Source organism: Vanacampus margaritifer, chromosome 17 (assembly GCF_051991255.1).
Source record: "Vanacampus margaritifer isolate UIUO_Vmar chromosome 17, RoL_Vmar_1.0, whole genome shotgun sequence".
Classification (NCBI taxonomy): domain Eukaryota; kingdom Metazoa; phylum Chordata; class Actinopteri; order Syngnathiformes; family Syngnathidae; genus Vanacampus; species Vanacampus margaritifer.
Genome location: NC_135448.1, coordinates 16911553 through 16932220, shown reverse-complemented (window position 1 = coordinate 16932220; position 20668 = coordinate 16911553). Strand labels below are relative to the sequence as shown.

Below are 20668 nucleotides of genomic sequence, written 5' to 3'. Positions count from 1 at the left end.
TTTAAAAGTGATTCACATAAAAACGACTAAAAATCTAAATGGCGGGTGAAGGTCAGAAAATGAGTCCGTGTCGAGAAAAGCACCTGCGCGGTGGATGGTTTATCTCGGCAAAGTAGATGTGCTCACTAACACTGATTTGCACAGATTTGGGAATAACAGTTTAAGAGCAATAGATCTTTTGGTAAAAAATGCAAATATTTCAAATGATATTCTACTTTAAAAATATATTTTTTAATCAATAAATATTAGGGATGTTCGATAGAATTCATACCACTTTTTTTTTTATTTCAGACCGATACCAGTACTCAAATACTTACAATTTCTTTAAACAGATGGTTTTAAAGAAATACCTATATATACCAATATTAAAATAGAAATAACAAATTATTAAACTACTTAAAATTGCATGAAATTACCTAGAAGTGGAGCTATGCTACATTGCTATGCTAAAAATGGCACAGAACAGGCCAAAAGTGCTGAATCTTTAACTTAGATTTGCTCAAAGTCTGTTTTAAGTGTCTGGGTTGACTGTGCCAGGGAAATGCAGCTTATATATAACAAGTGCTGAAACGGAACACAAACAATTCAAAAGTTTTGGTTAAAAGTAGGACGCTGCAGCGGGCAGGCAGAGGACGCTGCAGCCTGAAATCGCAATGTACGGCGGTCCAGTTTTACGCGGATTACAAACAAAACACACACACACACACACGCACACACAATGCAATCACTTTGAATATGCTGTGTATTTTATTGCACATTCTTGTTTGGTCTTGCTAACGACATTTTTTTTTTTCTTTCGACCAAACAATCAAGTCAGGAGAATGGAATTGTCCGGACGAGCTGATCTCAGGTCAGATGTGCACATGCTCATACGATACATGAGATGTGAAGCACTGGGAGGTCCAGACGGATCCGACATCCGTGAACTGAGGGTGGGGACTTTTATCCACATTTGAGTTTTGAAGAGCATGAAGCCAAATCACAGCAGGACGGACGGGGAAGGTGAGACTTTACGGGAGCTGTCGTGAATTTCATTTGGGCCGTGGCGGGATTTTCTTCCATGGGGAAAGTCCCTTTAAGGTGTTGAGGCTTTGAATCTTTGTCCTTCAGTCCTCCAAATACACAAATATACCATTCTTGGTAAGATTTTTCCGCTCCTTCCCTTCATTTTCTTGTGACAATCCCTTCATCATGCTTCAAATCTTCATTTTTGGCAAACCACAAATAAATTAAAACACAAACATTCATAGAAGACATTTGAGGACGCGTAAAAAGAAAAAGCACATACAGTACAGAAACTCCTCGTCGCACCTTCCAAAACAATAAAACAACAAGAAGCATTTTGCCTTTTTACCTCCACAGTTTTCTGACTTTTCTTGAAAAAAAAAAAGAAAAAAAAATATACAGTAGGTCGCTACCAATCACAGTTGACATGCAAATATAATACAACATAACCAGCTCCGTTTGTGTCTGCTAACTACCGGTCTAAATCTAGAGATCACAAAACGATTGGCTTGAAACCAGCAAACACTCAGCTAAGAGATATTTTCTGGTAGAATATGAATTCAATTTACAGTATTTCTGCACTGCCGAGAGAGGACGATACAATCAACCCTGAAATGAAACTTCTTACATGGACCACACTTGATGCTTAACCCCCCCCGAACACCCCCACCCCCACCCCTCTGCACACACTCGCATCCTCCAGCCTCACCTCTCCGTCTGCCTAAAACAAACACAGCGGGGCTACGCGACGCGGACCCAAATGCCAGCGGGCGGAGGCGGGAGCCGAGCGGGAGGTTTGACATCCTCCATCCTTTCCCGCTCAACCGCCCGTCTCTCTCTCTCTCTCTCTCTCTCTCTCTCATGACGCCTGGCGTAAATGTCAGCCCAATTAGCAGCTTTGTCTCTGACATTTAACTGGCACAGAGCAGAAGGAACGCACGTGGAAGCCGAGTTGACAGGACGGGCACGCCGCTGACGCCTGAGTGGCATAATAACACACATTGTGGGACGGAAGTATTGGGACACACGATTGGGCTGATTCTACACTTTGTAGGAACAGTTTTGTGAAAGCCTTTCTATCTTCTCGCAGTTCGAAACGGATGTTTTCAGCTTTAACGCCGTTCCAGCTGGCGACGGGACAAATGAAGCTTCATGAAGCACTTGTGATATTTTTTGACTCCTCTAGATGGCACTCTTGGTTCAAAGATGCAGTGGACATTCAATCTATTTCCATTGCACTTGCATTTATATTTAAACCTAGAGCGCCATCTAGAAGAGTTAAAAAATATGAACCTTAAATATTAAAATAAGTGCTTCATGAAGTGTCATTTTCCCATCACGAGTTCCAGTCTATAAAAAGTGTACTCCATCACCCAAGCACTTAATTCCGCTATGCGCTAGCTGAGTCAATCCTAGGTTAGCTTAGTAGATAGCAGGGCTTCTCCATCTTTTCTCATTATGCCTTCATGAGCATGATACTTACTTACTTACTAAATGTAACTTATTCATCGCCACAGAGATAATAATTAGTGACACAACATGTTTAGGAGCCCTAGTACCTAGCTGAAGCTTGTTGCTAGCTAGCTAGCTAGCTAGCTGCTGTGGTATTAGCAGCAGAGCTTCCCTCCAACTACCCATTGTAGGCGACGTGAGCGTAGAGAAGCTTTTTGGGACAAAAAAAAATGTAATTCTCAGTTTTGCTATTCAAAGTGTTTTACTGAGGCACAAACTGCTAATTTTGCCACACAAAATGCAATGCGAAGACGCCTTGGTCTGTGTAGAATGCGTAATGTGTAACGCACCTATTCGCGTAATTTTCTTCAATATTTTTTGAAATAGCAAAGGGTCCACCTGTATATACATATTCTATTTTTTAATTTTGACTGTAGAGACAGACTAAGACCATTACTGAGTGGTCTGCAATGAAACCAACTCCTAATATGGACATCCTGTCCTTTCCTAACACTTCAGTCCGGAAATTTCCATCGTAAAGAAAATCTGTTCAGGAGAGTAGAGGCCGACTATATTTTCTTCAATTTTCCCCTCCAGGTGTTCCAACGTTGCCTCTTAATAGTCCGTGTTTTTCTTCCTGTGCATCCATTAAGTTGTCAACGCATGTTTCTACCATCTTGCAACCCGCTGACATTTCCAAGAAGCATCCCCCCCCCCCCCCCGCTGTGCGCCCCGTACTCTCGTCTTGCCCTCTCCCTAATATCCCCGGATGTCTCTTTGTGGGCAATCATGCGGTGCTGTGGAGCGTTACCGTCATTGAAATGGCGAGCCCCCCCCCCCCGTCTGCATTTCAAGCCGTGCAGGTACAGTAGGTGTGCGTACGTGTGTTCGTCGCACAAGAGATTTCCTGCTGGACTTTGGTTGTTTTTACCCCGATCGCACAAACACACACATATTCCCTTAACTCTTTGACTGCCAGACGTTTTCAGAAAAGGGATGCCGTGGGTGCCAGTAAAGTAAAAATTCTGTGTTTGGACTATGGAAACACACATACTACCAAATGAAAGATTGGACTCTCATCTTTCATCAGAACAAAAAGTTTGTTTCTACCTTATTCCGTTTTTCAGTAATCAACAATAGAAAATGGTTAGTTTCACCTCTGTTTTGAAAAAAAAAAAAAAAAAACGTCTTTTAACGTCTTTGGCACTCCTCCATAGGATTTTACTAAACGTTATTTAACGTTTTTGGCAGTCAAAGAGTTAAAAACAGTAACTCTTTAGGCCTTAGTGTCATTCGCAGTTCAGCTTTCTCTTTTAAAGGGTCGTTCCCCTTTCACACAAATACACAAAATGAGGCCTAAATCATGAGGATGGCAGCCTGGCGAGATGATTTGACTATCATTCTACGTATCGCACAAAGTCTCTGCATAATGCAACATGTGACTTTTTTTTCCCCTTTCCTTCCATTAGAAATCAATATCCAACAGTGAGCGCTAAATTTAGCCACGAGACAAAAGAGACAGTGGGCGAGCGGGCTTGGAGAGGAGTGAGAAAGAGAGAGAGCACGGCTCCATGTACATTACAATCTTCATGTTGCATCCAAGTGTGGGCAACCGCACAGCCGACGGAAAAAAGGGACGAAACGAAGGAGTGAAGGAGCGCAGAAGTCGGCGCGCTGCCCATCTATTAAACATTAACGGCTTCATTTATATGCAAATGAGCCCACAGCCGCACGCAGACGACCAAGAGTAATGCCGGAAGGAAGGGGGGGGGGGGGGGGGGGTGAGAGAGTGACGGGGAGGATGCTTCATTCAGCTGCTAAAGTCCACACTGTGCCCAACTGCACGTGCATGAGACGAACAAAAGAAAAAAAAAAAGTGAGGAAAAGCACAAAATGCATTCCCAAATGCGCGCACGCCTCCCTCTCAGGCCTTTCCCAAAACGGGGAAATAATTTCCCTGGGCGAGAGTGAGGGCAAGTCACTTCCTGAAGAATTGATGATGATGATGATGATGATGATCACTTGTCTGTATATTCAAAACGAAATCCCACACATACACACACACACACACACACAAAGAAAGCTACAGCAAAAAGGTGAGTGTGACAGATTGTTGAGTTAGCGTGGTGTCATTTTGCGCGCGGAGGTCAGGGGTCGGCGCTCAGCCGTCCGACACGGGCGGAGACACCCAGCCGTACTTCTCGTGGGTCTTCACCAACGACTTGAAGGTGGCCTCGGCTTCTTTACGGCTGAAGGCCTTCTTGGACTTGCCGGCTTTCCGACATATACGCCCCTGCAAGAGAAGAAATGAATGGTTATTATTTTTTTTTAAATCAGCTGAAAAAGGATCAATGGAAAATGGAAAAAGGTCAGTAAAAGGCAGAGTAAGTCATATCTCAAATGATCTTTCTTCATCGAAATAATGGAAATGCAATTATTCCGTTCCAGCCATACATTGTGCTTTCTGGTGTGCACGTCTTGTAAATAAAATCACTACTAGTAAATTACTTCCAAACTAAAAGAACAAAAAGTGCACAAGGTCATCAAATGTTCAGATTTTTCATTCACTGTTAACTCTTTGACTGCCAGACGTTTTCAGAAAAGGGATGCCGTGGGTGCCAGCCGATTTAAGCATTTTTGACTGATCTTTCAAGGTCCACAGAAAATTATGTGTTTGGACTATGGAAACACACATACTACCAAATGAAAGATTGGACTCTCATCTTTCATCAGAAAAAAAAGTTTGTTTCTACCTTATTCCGTTTTTCAGTAATCAACAATAGAAAATGTTTAGTTTCGCCTCTGTTTTGAAAAAAACGTATTTTAACGTCTTTGGCACTCCTCCATAGGATTTTGGCAGTCAAAGAGTTAACTCATTCACTGCCATTGACGACTATAGACGTAAAAAAAGTCATTAGAACTATTTATTTTAGTTTCACATTTTTTTTCCACTTTTGCTAACAAGAGTATGAAAACCTAGGAAATTGTTTTTATTGTACATTTAAAATAGATATAAAATTCCTGATTAATCTTGAGTTAACTAGTGAAGTCATGTGATTAATAACAATTAAAAAAAATTAATGATCATCTGATGCCGCTAATTAAAAAGAAGAAAAGATTATTAAAAATTAGGGGCGTCAAGACGATTATTTTTTTTTATTGTAATTAATCGCATGACTTCACTAGTTAACTCACGATTAATTAATTAAATTAATTAATTTATATCTGTTCTAAATGTACAATAAAAAAAATCTAGGATTTCATACTCTTGTTAACAAAAGTGGAAAAAAAAATGAAACTAATAGAAATAGTCCAAATGAATTTTTGACGTCTATAGCCGTCAATGGCAGTGAATGAGTTAATAATCCCTCCATTGGCACTCATTCAATGCAATGTAAACAAACAACTAATCATATTGTTTGACCAAGCCAAATAAGAACACATAATAAGTCACAGTTGGAGGTGGACACTTGATTTCATGCGGATGATTAAACGAATAAAAACGTCATCATCACACAGTGACTGCACGGCCGCTGTAAATCTACCCACTGCTCACCCGACATGCGACTAGTATGATCTACGACTCTGCCGTGGGTTTGCTACCTCTCACTTTTGTTTTATAACACTGCGCCACTTCCCTCAGCCCGCTTTATTGGCTGGCGGCTTTCTGCTCAGACTAACGCAACAATGCATCTCCGGCCGGCCTTTTTCCCGCACGCTGCACTGCGGTTCAGATAAATACTCGGGATAATATTGCTCGCGTTATTATATACGAGCGCCGTCCGCGCCGTGATCCTCCTCCCGTGTTGTGATTTACATTAGAAATACGCGGATCGAATGATGGTGGCACTTTACGGCATGAATGGTTATAACACGTGCGCGGTTCATAAAGAAATGTTGTGGTTTAAGGGCTGCGTATGTGAGATCCTAATGTCAACTGGAGTATCACGGGAAGGATTAAACCCGAAAGGTCGAAGAGCACAGAAACGCCGCTTTGTATGCGTCATAAGGAATTAGGGTTGTAAAACACTGAAGTTATGAGGACGAACAGGAAATGATGATACTTTGCAAGAATGAGCGAGACTTAATTGCATCTTCGTCGCGGCAAATGTTAAATCTGAGCATTGACATAACCCTACGGAAGATATGCAATTTTTGAATCACTGCCCATTAATCAATAACAGGGGTCAGCAACCTTTGTGAAACCGACAGCTATTTCTTAGCTAATGATTAATGCGAAGGGCGACTAGTTTGAAACACTGAGGAAACACACAGAAAAGAGGCTTCATAAAACTGATAGCACAAAAACCGTCACAAAGCGTAAAATTACAAATAAAAGATAAAGAGTGGGTACTGAAAATCATATCATGTGAATATGGCTGGGTGATAAAACCTAAACTTCACATCAAGGTATAAAATGAATCCCTTCATGGTAACTACAGTATATAAATTATCATCATAAATGGAAGCATTTTTTGAATCTGAAGCTAAATTGATTTATAAAACTAAAAGAGCAAACTGATATTAGACTGATACAGACTTCTGTTGAAAGTGTATGGCACCTCTCGCCTACATACAGTTCATGCTAGCTTAGCGGTTAGCATGGCTTCTCCCAACTCGCTCTTCTCTTTCTGCTCGCTGCATTCGCTATTTCTTCTCCTCCCTTTTAGTGATACCTGTCAGAAGTGTTGCTTATTTGCCACCATAGAAGAAAAGATTAGTGACTTAGAGATGTGGCTCCGCATTGCTTTTAGCTGAGCTAGCTAGCTAGCTATCCAACACAGCTTGTTTCAAGTTTGTTTAGCGCCTAGCATCCTCCGGTAGTTTTCCAGCAGCCGGGAAAACGGAGGAAATGGTTGACTTTAATTTATACGAGTTCCATTTTCCATCCTTGAATAAAACACGGGCCTCATTTTAGCAACAAACTTTATGAAACGCTGTTCTTGCAATTTCTGTCCTGCCATTTGTCCTCCTATTTTGTAAGTTGTTGTGAAATCAATCAACCAATGTCTATTGTGAACACATATTGAGTTTTTTTTTTTCTACACTCTCTCACTTTGTGAGAGGACATCGATGCGTCCGTTATGTCACAATGTTGCAGACGTGCTCGCAGGCTCGTTCCGGTCACAGAGGCGGCGATCACATGCGATCTGATTAGCCATGCATATTTTCCCGGTCACATAACGCTTGCTCTCGCCAACTCAAAATGGCGCCTGTTGCCTTGCTGATGTGCCTCATTATTGCCCGCTATTGTTAAAGACTTTGCTGCCATGGCGATGCGCTGGCAAGGAACATAACCTCACTTTCATTGAACTCTTTTATTTATTTATTTTTTATGGAGGTGGTATGTTCCCTTATTTGTGAGCAATTGAGAGGGCTGTTAAATGTGTCAACCTTACATAAAAGTCTGTGACCTGAGCATGAAATGCATAAATTGAGCATTCATTAGCCATATTTTGCTCTCAGACAACAATGATGAAAAAAAAATAAAAAATAAAGTTCACTGCAGTTGTTGTTAGATAGACGAAAATGACAAAATATCCATTTGGAGTGGGCAAATAGGGAGAGCAGGTTTAACGAGTGAGCGCCCCGGGGCGCTTTCGTCGTCCCATGTCGGTCTTTATCTATTTGGGCAAGTGCTCGCTTGTGGAGGGGGGACTCACTCGCGCAGAGTGGATGCTGGCTAATTGTATGAATGGGAATCGGTCAATGGACGGAACAGGACAGGCCTGGCGAGGCCCCGTTGCATGTTGGGAATCGGCGCTAAGGGACCGGAGGCGGCTTGTTGCGTAACGCGGGCATGCGCTTGAAGAGGTCAGGATGAACAAACAAGAGATCAATAGTGGACTCATCAGATCATGGAGCTCCTCTGGGACTGAGAGTCGGGTCATTAGAGGATAAAATCATGTTGAAAAAAATGTTAGCGCTCAAAATGTGTGGTTGGCTGTCATAAGCAGAATGAAATTCCGCATAGCACTTGAAGCACTTGAAAGCACTTACATGCCACAGTAAGCATTAACGGGACGGGTCATCAAGCTAACACGTTACTGATGATGTCATCATGCTTGACTGGGATGTGTCAGGGGTTGGAAAAAAAAATAGACACGACTCTGGCCTTCCTATGTGGTATTTGCATTCACATTCCAAAAACATGCATGTTTAAGTTAATCCAAATTCTTTGGTACCTTGCATGGGTCGATATTAGATTCTGACAGTATGACAATTATGAGGAAAAATATTGTATCACGGTATTAAAATGACAGCTCTAAAATGGGTTTTTGAAATATTGGGGTAAATAAACACACTTTTTTTTTTACCCCATTGAACACAATCTATTTTATTTTTAAACAAAATAAAGAATATTTGGTACAGAAATATTAAATAAATAAATGTTAACATTCTTCTGTACTTATTATTCTTAGTAAGTCACAGTGTCATTTTTAGAACACACCTGTGGGCTACTCATGTTGTCATTGGGGCAAACTAGTACTCACTTGCACCTTTTTTTTTTAGGACAATGCACATTATACTCATAGCAAAAAGATATCTGTATTTACAGTGTCTCGTTCATTTTGCTATTTCTTTACATTATATTTTATTGTTTTTAATAGGGATGTTCGACACCACTTTTTTCAGATATCAGTTTGAGTACATTCACTGCCATTGACGGCAATAGACGTCAATAATTCATTTGAACTATTTCTATTAGTTTTCCATTTTTCCCACTTTTGTTAACAAGAGTATGAAAACCTAGAATTTGTTTTTATTGTATTACAACAGATATAAAATGTGTGATTAATCGTGAGTTAACTAGTGAAGTCATGCGATTAATTATGATTTTCTTAAAAAAAATTAAAATTGGAAAAAATAATTACAATTATATTATTTATTCAGATAAAAAAAGATTATTAAAAATTAGGGGTGTCAGGTGATTATTATTTCTTTATTGTAATTAATCGCATGACTTCACTAGTTAACTCACGATTAATCACAAATTTTATATCTGTTCTAAATGTACAAAAAAAAATCCAAGGTTTTCATACTCTTGTTAACAAAAATGGAAAACAATGTTAAACTAATAGAAATAGTTAAAATTAATTTATGACATCTATGGCCGTCAATGGCAGTGAATGAGTTAACTCATGAGCAGTCACTGTAGTAGTTTTATCCATGCCATTGTTTTTTAAGGGGGAATTTTATGTACAATTGGTATCGGTATTTGGCATTGATATTGGTGACTAATTTTTTATATTTATATTATTATTATTGTTGTAGATGTTTGTCATATTGACTTAAAATTCTAAATCAAGCTACCATTATGTTAAAATGTATGTGCTGTATACATTTCGCTCTGCTATTTGTTTTGATTATAAACCATGTACACTATTTGTCTTCTAGCAACGGCATTGGAATAAAAAATGGAAGAGAAAGACAAAAACTGATGACCTACATACTGTATACGCTCAATGAGTGTGTGTGTGTGTCTCATTGTTGACTTTCATCTCACCACTCCCACAACCCTAAAAATAGAGCTTTGTCGTGACGGACATCAAAACGATGGCCTACGAATGCATCAACACATTGTTGTGTATTTTGGATTAGCATGTCCCCCGAGCGCGCGAGAGAGATGATCTGCTTGGGAAAATGCAGCGCATGCAAACACTCTGTAAGACACGCACGCACGTACTGTGCATCCACGTTAATCAATACGGTTTCCATTAGCTACAAGGAGACACTGCAGCACATTTTGTGAGGCCGCGCGCTCGTCAATCTGCCAATCGTGTCTCATCTTGAGCAGGAGATGCTTCAACAAAAGAAAGCAACGGCACGACGGGGGGTTGCATGGAGGACAATCTGCTGTTTTTGGTTTTGGGAATATTCGGAATGTTCGTCATCCCGCCGAGTCTCATTGAGTCAGACTTATTTTTCACGAAATCTCTCCAGGTTATAACGATGAGTGCATTTGAGGATGCAGCCGTTTCCGTCGGAAGCGCAGAGATGCTGCAAAAAAAAAAAACGAGGGGGGGGTGGAGGGGGGCTGGATTTGACGGGATTACATAATCGAGTTGATCCGAATCACACAGGTCTGCAATCGTGGCATTCCCGCTGCTTGCTTTTCCATCCCCTGTGGTCTAATAGTTCTTTGGAAATTTGTTGGGGAGGGGTGGGGGTTGGGGGGGGGGGCATTTCGGGAGTCTGTGTGACTTTCACTTGGTGGCTATGCGGGTCTTTGTTGCCAGAGGATGAAAGGCAATCAAACAGGGACTGCAGAGAGTAGTGAGGAGGGGGAGGAGGGGCGGGTGCCGTAAAAAAAAAAACATTCATCAATCTACTGTAGCGCTCGTCCTCATTTGGGTCAAGACAAAACAAGGGATGTTTGATACCACTTTTTTTCAGACCGATACCAGTACGGCGGGTACATAACTGTTGAGTAGTCACCGATACCACAATGACAGATCATTTTAAAGAAAAGAAAGAATTATTTTTGCCACTATAGCATTTTCCCTTAACATTCACAACGGTGGCTGATGTATCGATATCTTGAAATAAGGCCTGTATCCGCCCGATACCTGGTATCTATACTCGCCCGTCCCTAGAGAAAACCAAATAAGGGGAACGCATGCAAACTCCCGTCAGGTCAAGATTCAAACCCAGAAGCTGATGACTGTGAGGAAGATGTAATAACTGTACTTTTTTCAATTTAATTAATTTTGTCAGATAATTAATATATTGAAAAGCATGCCTGAATCTTTGGGTCAGAAAATTAACAATACTTTTGGTTATTATTTTTAGACATAAAAACAAAAACAATTTTGTAGATATGGTGGTGCCTAAAGATACAAGATGCATTTTTTATCAATGACCAAAACTCCATCACAAATCATCAATGCAATTAATCCATGACACCAACCCACAAAAAATACCCAATTTCGTTTTTAAATATTTTTTTTAGTTGATTTTTTTTTTAGAAGAGAACTTACACTTCACAGTGGTGTACTGTATATAATCAAGTATTACATTTAGCCTTTGGCTGATTAAACACCTAATAAATTGTCTTATCATCCTCTTCCTCTGTGGGTGGACAAACCAGCTCAATGGTGCATTACCGCCACCTACTGATAATGTCCTTCCACTGCAAGGAAACCAATGTGAATTGATTGGGGACTTATTTTGTTGTTTTAAGTTTAAGACATCAACAAAATAATTCGACCAAGGGGTGGATTGTATCTTGAAATGCTTGTAAGTCAATGCACTTGTATCTCAAGACAACACTGTATGTTTTTTTTTTATTAGACTATACGGCGCTGTGCTGCTCTGTATTATAATACACACTATTCTAATATTTAAAAAATGCAAATCCATTTTATGGATTCTACTGTATTCTGTTATATTCTACATTATTCCATTTCAATACAAAAAAAAATCCAGTCTATATGCAAAATGAGACTAACTCCAAACGGTTAGCGTGAAGCAGAAAAATATGCTTTAACATTTTCACTAAAGCAATCCCCTTCGCTCCCTCTTTTACTGGATTTTGACAGATTTTTGCAAGACCCCCAGAATATTGTGTTCTATTGCTATAAAAACATGGATTCTACCAAAAGAAAGATTAGAGTCTCTTCTTTCATCAGGAAAATAAGCATATTTCTATCTGTTTTCATTTAGCAGCAATTAGCATTAGAATATAGCTAAGTTTCATCATTATTCACAAATCTGTTTAAAACAGTGCGGGGAAGCTTTTTTGCAAAAAGGCCCTGGTTGAGCTCGTATACTCTGCTGCCTCCTGCTGGCCGTTTGTGTAACAACTATCATTGCTTCAAGCATTCTTTTCAGTTCAGAGGCTGCATCAAAGCCTTCTGTATGCCCTAGCATAAAAAACAAACAAACGTATAAATACGTTTTTGGGAGCATGGCAATATTCAAAATAGAGCAAATGAGTTAACAGTAGGTATGGGGGATGATCATCTCACCTGTCCTTTTACGAGGCTGGCCGCAAACTGCCTCATGACCGCCTCCACCGTGTAGGCGCTGGACCATCCGCGGGGGGTCAGCAGCTCCATGCAAATGGCGCCGCCGTCCAGCACGTAGCCGTTCTCCAAGCGGGGCGTCAGCACCCGCATGAAGGGCGGCGAGAAGGGGAAGTTGTCGGGGAAGGTGACGTTGAGCAGGATGAACTCGGTGCTCGTCTCCTTCATGTCCTGCCACAGCGCCGAGTCCTTGTCCACCTGGTGAAGCTTGACGTTCCAGTCGAACAGGTTGTCCTCCACCAGCTCCACCGTGATGAAGTTGTCCCCTAACCTCCGGATCTCCTGCAGCTCCTTCATCAGCCTGCGCGTCCGCACTTGGGTGCAGTGATGCCGGTGAGGGGCGAGGGGGGGGACGGAGGAGGCTCCGGTGCTTTTATTCCCGCCTCCTCCGGTTTGCTGCTGCTGCTGCTGCTGTTTCTCCTTGGCATCCTTGCCTGGCTTCTCCTTGTCCTTGTCCTTGCCGTGCTGGTCCAGCTTCCTCGCCTTAATCTCCGGGGTGCTGAGGATGTTGGTGTCGTTGGCCGTCTGACAGTTTTTGTTGTTTTTCTGGTTGCCTTTGGTGCCCTTTAACGAACCCTGGTGGTGTTTGGGGTCCTCTGTGTCTCGGTCGTGCAGGCGGATCAGACCGATTTTCCGCAGTAGAGTGGCCATAATTTAGTGTACGGATCTGGTTTGGATTTCTCCGCAGATCCCCCCCCTGCAGAGGGTCGAGATTGCACCCTTTCCCCCTGGAACGGATGTGGACTATTGAGTTTACCTCGCTTGCACCACTCTCCCTTCACTGCAGCCTTCGGGGTTGATCACAGCCCACGATCCTGCGCTTTTCCGCTCAGTTCATCATCATAGCACGGCGTGACTACAAACAGAAATGAGGAAATAAATGAATAGCATCTTAATCCCTTCGAAATATCAATTTAAGATAATTAGTCCGGAATTCAACCCCATCCCTCCCCCGCCCTGTTAACATTATTACAGCCGCAGTACGGACACATGCATTGAAAAAGAAACACGCTACACGCCACGACATCGAAATGTATTGCATTAAATGACCAACAAAACGGCTACGACATAATTCAATGTCTAAAAAAAACTAACAGATGAGGTCACGAATCGAACGCGCGATGAGCACGAGTTAACATCAAACCATAAACTCGCTTACCCAATACGTTAAATCCAGAGGGTCTTCTGCAAGTAGCCACCTCGTATGGACGAAAAAAAAAAAGAAGACAATCCAGAAGATCCACGAGAGCTGCCACGGAGCAGAGCTGCAGGAAAGCGCTTTATAATAGTGCGTGTCTTTGTGCGTGTACGCGTGTATGCATGTGCGTGCAGCTGCAGCAGCTCTAGTAATGCAGGGGATGACGAGCAAGCAGACCAACTTAAACGCTCAGCCCACATGCGCTCACCCTTGCAAACGCGCATTTCAAAGTAAAGCTCGTCACACACGGCGACGATTTTTATTTTTTTCAGCGTGTGTGCAGACTCAAATGATACCACTCCGTTTGGAACTAACCCAAGTAAACAGGAAACACATCAAAAATATGCATTACGTGTGACTAGATAAATGTGATATTCGATTTCTGACGACTTTCTTTCGATAACGAGACAATCACAACACCCACTTGACAAACAATACAGTTTAAACATCTCGATTAACACAATGCATCTTATTCATCATTAAACCATTATTGTGTCATTAATTATTACATCATCGTGACACCGCGAAGGAATGACGACTCGCTTTTACTGCAAAAATTGTGTCATTTCCGGTTCATTCGCTCTTATTTTCCTACATATTCTATTTGAACTGCTATTTATTTACACCAATAATGAGTGTTTTTCACTGAGAATAAATGATTGTTTGTTTGTTTTAAATTCATTTTTACTTAACGCTTAGATACTGATAAATGGGTTACTTACGTGATGACTCTTTCCTGTTCGGTGCTTTGGTTTGAGAAAGTTACAAATGTTAAGATGTTTATACACCTTTTTATGATTCAATTAAATTCATATTGTGAAAAAGCAATGCAGCGTTTTTGTTTAATGCTTACAGAGTTGAGAAACAGCCTTCCAGCAGCACGACGTTTTGAGCCAGAAAACGACAGCCCTTCATTGGTTGTCACCATGGCAACAAACAGAATCCAGCAGTGGTTGGCTTGGTTCGCTGCCGTAAAGCACGACTGCGCTTTAGATACGCTAGCCGAGGTGGCTAACGAGAGACCTACGATTGTTTTGTCACGCGGCGCCACTGTAAACCATTTATATTTTTAAAATAACATTTAAATGGCGGAGAAAAATGAAAACCTCGAGGAGCATCTCGAAAAGTTTGTCGAAAATATTCGGCAGCTTGGAATTATTGTCAGCGACTTCCAGTCGAGCAGCCAAGCGGGACTCAACCAAAAACTGTGAGTCATGTTTGAATTGACGCGTTGTAAACATTCGAGTTTTTAATCGTTTATTTTTTTTATTTTTACAGAAATTTAATGATAACGGGACTGCAGGACATCGAAAAGTGCCGTCAACAGCTGCATGAGATCAACGTACCACTGGAAGTATTTGAGTAAGTTTGGACGAGGATGTTGACTTCGGGTCTTCATTTGAGCTCACAATATTACCTTGGCTTTATTTCTTATATCACTAAAGTCTGGCCTTTTAATTAGTGGTCGGGTGTATATGATTCTTATATTCATTTAAACCCTGTTTTTGGCTCAGTTCAGGGTGCCTCTCATCCAAAAGTCTCTCTCGTGATTCTAATGCTGTCAAGAGCTATAGAAAATGGATGGAGGAAAATTATAATGATTTTCATGACGTGTGTGTTTTGCCTGTGCGATATTATTCAGATATATCGACCAGGGTCGCAACCCACAGCTGTACACAAAGGAGTGTTTGGAGAGAGCCTTGGCTCGCAATGAGCAAGTTAAAGGAAAAATTGACACCCTGACGGTAAAAAGTAACACTGCGATCCTGTAACAATCGGACACAGCTGATTTACAGGCTCCTTTTGTTCTATTACAGAAATTCAAGAGTCTTCTCATCTCCGAGCTCGGCAAAGTCTTCCCGGAGGAGATGTCGAAATATAAGGCGATACACGGTGACGACGCCCCATCTTAGTGACTCCTGTCAGCCCTGACCTGTTGACCTGTGACAATTACATTTTAAGCCTTGCATCGGTCAGATCAAGGAAGAGAATCTTCCGCGGCCGTATTAGCAGCAGGGTCAATTTCAAGCTCCATATTGTACATAAGCTCCTTCCTGACTAGCCATTTCTTATTTATATCTTTTTATAATAATTCATACGGCATACTGTCACACCACTTGTACATAATGTTTTTGTAAATAAAATTATGAATGCGGGTGTTTTTTTTTTTTTTTGGTTTTGTTCAGACCTGCTCAGAAACATGTGTTCTTTATTTGTATCCTGTTTGTATTAAAAGTTTTGTAAGTAGAAATTGGACTGACTTTTTATTTCAAGAGTAAACATTCTGTTCGTTTTTGCCATCTCAACTATATTCGTGCGGCTTCTCTTAAATGTAAAGAGGAAAAAAGTCGCAAAAAATGAAGGCTATTTGCCAAACCGTCACTGCACAATGAGACGGTTACATTAAAGAAGGCACACTTAAGGCATTGTCGAAAATACATTCAAGTTGTGTGTTACTTGTTCCTTACATTGACTTGTGTCGGCATGTGGGGAGAGCAGGACCATCATCAGTCCTGGGGACGCTGATCCACATCGTCTCCTGCCACATCAAGACATGCAAGCTCACACTGATCTTGGTTTACTCTTTACTAGCTGCTGTGTGGGAGCAAGAGGATAAAAAAAAAAAGCAAACATTGAAGCAATTTGAGTCCACTGGTAAAAAAAAACAAAAACTGCAAAGGTTAACTTAAAATTTGGGTTAATTAAACTCAAGGTTAACACTTAAGAAATCCTAAAATTATGATGCAGTGCTTTTCTAAAATCTCAGTTAAAAACTCATTAAATAATTCAAGTCAAATTACAGGTGTCAATCAAAATTCTGCATTATCTCTTATCAATTTTAGTCAATATTTCCGATAGTCTCGCACCTTCATGATGACGACGTCCGCTTCCATTAGGTGGCCCCACTATTATTCAGGCATGCCATCAGCGCTTCCTCATTCGCCCTTTGACCTTGCGAGTCCTCCTGGAGATGACGCGAATCCGGTCAAGGGCAGATTTTTCAATCCAATAATGAGCCAAGTGTGAGATGGTTCAAATTGAATTAGTGGCTGTTTTTATCCACTTTGGTTTGCAATACTACACACACTGTGGCGTGTGTGTGCGTGTTTGTTGTGTTGTCACGCGTAAAGAACAAAAAACAAAAAAAAAGCTTCCCGTTTTGTCCCACGATGAGACAAATTAAACCAAAGCTCCGTAAAGAAGAAACAAAGCTGAAATTTTGAGATTAGCTCCCTTGGCAAGTGGAACCGGGTAAATTTGTTTAGAAAAAAAAAAAGTTTTACACTTCATTAGGTTTTGTCCCGATTTTCAAACTGATCCTGTCTTCATTTGTTCTTCGATTTCACGGTGTTAGATACCAATCCGTAAATAAGAGATGCACCGACCTGAAAACGTCTCGCCGGCTCACTGAGCTGACGTACAGCGACAACAACGCCACCGCAAAGAATTGGGGAAAAAATATGGAGGAAGACACGCGCTTTCGCAGATTTCACAGGCTTGAAAGCGTGGAAGGTCAAAAGTTCCCGCGCCACGTGCTAGCTACTATCGTTTCTTAACAGCTCTCCCCGGTCTCATTTTGCTACATGCTGCACTTATGGGAAAGGCATGAATGGCTGCAATGCGTCACTGAATGTGTCCTGCAGGTCTTGAGAGTTTGGTGCAGTATCAGGTGATCTGCTGTTTTCTGTGCAGCAGGAAAACAGAAGTCACACTACAGAATTTCCGTTTTACAGCCTTCGAATAAAAAAAAAAATCTTACAACATTCACTACGCCAGCAAATGCTTCGTGCATTTAGGCTAGCATGTACAATCCCCCCCCCCCAGTGTCCTTGGATTGCTACTGGGACACAAAAGCAGGGCTAGCCACCTTTTGATGCTATTAGCATAATGTCTTTTTGATGCTAATGCTAAGTGGTGAGTAGCCCGCTGAAGCCCAGGCAATTTGTTTGCACGGGTGCGGGTCGCCCCTCTCCCCGTCTCCTCGCATTGTGACCAGCGCCCGTCTCGCCTCAGCTCCGTGATTGTCATTCAACTTCTCCGTGTGGGTCAGGAGGCGGACCCCCGTCTTCCTTCTGTTGCATTCGTCCCTATGGCAACGATCCCTGCACTCTTTCTCTCCACTAGTCTCCCGACCAGGGTTTTTCGCAGTCTTTATTGAGCCAGGGTACATGTTTGGCACGCCACCAAACGAAAACAGAGAAGTGGCAGCAGAACAGTTCAAAATCCAGATGTAAGGCAGGGGAGAAATACTAGTTGCGTATTATGTGGAGGAACAAGTCTCAAGTCGAGACTGAATACATTCTCCAGAGGGAGCCGTTCTACCAAAATGTTTTACTAAGCAAGACAATTTTGTCAAAAGTCGACTAGCTTAATGCTAACAGGACTTAGCATCAAGTTTAGGGTAATTATAAACCAAAGCTGGGAGAATTTTTTTTCAGACAACTTTTTACTTGTACACCCTACATTTGAAAATGTATATCGGTACTTTCTACTCCTGACTTTGTCAAAATAGATTTGTTTAACATCCATGGATGACGACGCGACATAAAAAAAGACAAACAGAGAAAGGTTCAAATCAACCATGGTTGAGATCTTGACTGATTTTGAGGTCTTATGAGGCGATTTTCTGGTTTATTATTAGAGTGAATAAAGAACCCAGGGGTGAGCAGATACAATGAAAACAGCAGAGGCCCTCAGAATTGAACCCTGTGGAACACCATACTTTGTGTATTGCCTAACTACTGGTAAACATCTGAACAATATGAAAGTTTCATTTCTTATTATATTTTTTTGGGCAAACAAGTGTTATTCATAGGATTTTACAGTATTTTTTTGTTTTGTTTACATGAGTCATAATGGAACCGTTTACTGCACCACAATCAAAAAACGTCATGATTTGTCATCAGTGTTTATCAACACTTTAATGCCAGCACTCAAGTGAGCGATATTCTGGCTTCACACACGTCATTGCAAAAAAAAAAAAACACACAAAAAAAAAAAAACACATTCACACCGCATTTAAAAAAAATCCATCTGTCTGCTATCAACCCTAACGAGCAAAAACCGCACACGTGAGGCCTTCATGCGTCACATTTTGCAGCCACTGACCCCGCCCCGCGTCAGCGATCGGCACGTCGGGCGGGAGGACAGATTGTGTGCGTGAGGGTGCCGTTAATAGGATGATAAAGGCGCTAAATGAAAACTATAAATCAGCGCGATGATGTCTGCCGCCTGATGTCACTCGCACCCCCCCCCCCCCCCGCGCTAAGGACTCGTCAGCGGCGGCCATCGAATGACGGCGCTTAAAACCCCCCCGCAGATGGGCCTTAATAGACGGAAAACAATAGTTTGCCATGCTTTTTGCCGCGCATGCACACGGCCCGCTTATTAAATGCATCTGCAGCCGGCCTCATTTGCAGGGAAAAACAAACAACGCGGAAAGCGAGGCAGGCAGAAATGAAGAAAGGATGAGAGAGAGGAGCGAGGGGAGTTCTCGTAATTTCCCTTTGGTTTAATTAAGTCTGCATCTCGTTTGCCTCATGTGGTGCGATGTTAAAGGGTGAAATTGTGAGCCCTGAGTGTGACATTTACAACAAAAGCTCAGCCACTGATGTCATCTCACTGTCAAGTTTAAACCTCACGAGTCAGTCCAAGGAGAACCAACGAGGTAATTACCCACCATTGTAATAGTTGTAATACATGATGACGCCATTACTAGTAGTGGTTTCAAATGAGTGCTCGGTTGGAAAATGTGGGAAGGCCGTCAGTGGATTTTCTCACAGTCAATGGCCATTGTAATATTATTGGTATTTGCCAGAGGGGGTGATAGCGCTGCAGGCGTTTTTAAAGCAGGATGCTGGGAAAAACACTCGGGGTCAAGGGAACACATCATGAATTTGACATTTCCGGGGCAGAAAATATTTACAAAAAAGCACAAATGCAACCGATTCCTGTTTGGAAAAAAAAAAAGTGAAATTTAGGAAACTACAATGGACATTAGGGGTTAAATAATCAACGATTTTTTTTGTAATTGACTCCGAGGTGATGATAGTCGAGTTGACGTCAAGAAATCGATGTCAACTTGCTGTGTTTTTGTTTTGTTGTCTACGCAAGCGTTACAGTATATCATCTGTCGTGTTACAGTTTGGTGAATTCACGGTTGACCGACGGGGAGAATTTAGGCTTTTCATGAACTAGCGTTAGCTGCTGGTTAGCTGCTGGTTAGCTGCGTCGACCGACCACCTGTTGATTCCAGCTTGTTAATGCAAACTGTAGATGAATCGACTTCAAACTATAATTATTATTGCGCTGCGGCAAGGTCAACGCGTCAGCTAGTCAGTTCAACCCCGAATGCGTCCGTCTGTAAATCATGCTTTTGAAATGAATAATTATGACATTCATTTTCATTACACAAAAGTGGCCACTGCGAGCAGATGACACGGTCAATTTCATGTTTTGTTTTCAAATCATTCCCATCCAAGAGCGAGTTGTTTAGCACTGTTAAACTGTCAACCAAGATAGCATTTAGCATTAGCTAAAGCCATAACACAACCACCGGGTCATCCGATTGACTAGCGATTAAATTTGTTATAAATTGTCCCTGGTGAGAATTTATTGTTTCATTTTCAGCGGAACTGCAATGTCCCGGTTTTTACATTTAAAAATCTGGACATCCTACAAAACATATTATTTTAATTAAAATGGAGTTAGCATATGAAATCCTTTGTACTAATTCATCATCATTTTGAAAACAATGGATGGATGTAGGCTTCATTTGATTGCAAACAGGCTGCCAAATCAATTAATAATCCTTTCTTTTTTGCACGGTAGATGATAAAATAGAGCCATATTATTGTGCCACGCTCACTCAAAATACAATACTGGATAGCCAAGTGAATAAGGCTATTTGATTGTGATGGGTGATGTCCCACGTGGTCGAGTGGGCCGTTAATTTGTTTCCTGAATATTTGATCCTATAGTCAGC

General features: G+C 41.5%; 2 protein-coding genes across 2 annotated transcripts; one reads left to right on the top strand and one right to left on the bottom strand.

The window, feature by feature from the left end:
• Positions 1-724: 724 nt before the first annotated feature.
• On the bottom strand, positions 725-14099 carry ube2ql1 (ubiquitin conjugating enzyme E2 QL1). The gene is made up of 3 exons (XM_077549218.1): positions 13645-14099; positions 12429-13341; positions 725-4750 (listed from the first exon to the last, which is right to left on the bottom strand). Exons 2-3 carry the CDS (start codon positions 13134-13136, stop codon positions 4619-4621), a joined length of 840 nt encoding a protein of 279 aa, XP_077405344.1. The 5' UTR covers positions 13137-13341; positions 13645-14099; the 3' UTR covers positions 725-4618.
• A 531-nt stretch (positions 14100-14630) lies between these two features.
• med10 (mediator complex subunit 10) lies at positions 14631-15934 on the top strand. Its single transcript, XM_077548340.1, has 4 exons — positions 14631-14890; positions 14962-15045; positions 15326-15428; positions 15501-15934. The coding sequence occupies exons 1-4, from the start codon at positions 14769-14771 to the stop codon at positions 15594-15596; spliced, it is 405 nt and encodes a 134-aa protein (XP_077404466.1). The 5' UTR covers positions 14631-14768; the 3' UTR covers positions 15597-15934.
• The last annotated feature ends 4734 nt before the right edge of the window (positions 15935-20668 follow it).

Coding starts and splice junctions, on each gene's coding strand:
- ube2ql1 (XM_077549218.1), bottom strand. CDS start 13,136: ATGGCCACTCTACTGCGGAAAATCGGTCTGATCCGCCTGCACGACCGA. Junction 4,751..12,428: donor CCAGCCTCGTAAAAGGACAG/GTGAGATGATCA, acceptor CTTCTCTTGCAG/GGGCGTATATGTCGGAAAGC.
- med10 (XM_077548340.1), top strand. CDS start 14,769: ATGGCGGAGAAAAATGAAAACCTCGAGGAGCATCTCGAAAAGTTTGTC. Junction 14,891..14,961: donor GCGGGACTCAACCAAAAACT/GTGAGTCATGTT, acceptor TTATTTTTACAG/AAATTTAATGATAACGGGAC. Junction 15,046..15,325: donor GTACCACTGGAAGTATTTGA/GTAAGTTTGGAC, acceptor GATATTATTCAG/ATATATCGACCAGGGTCGCA.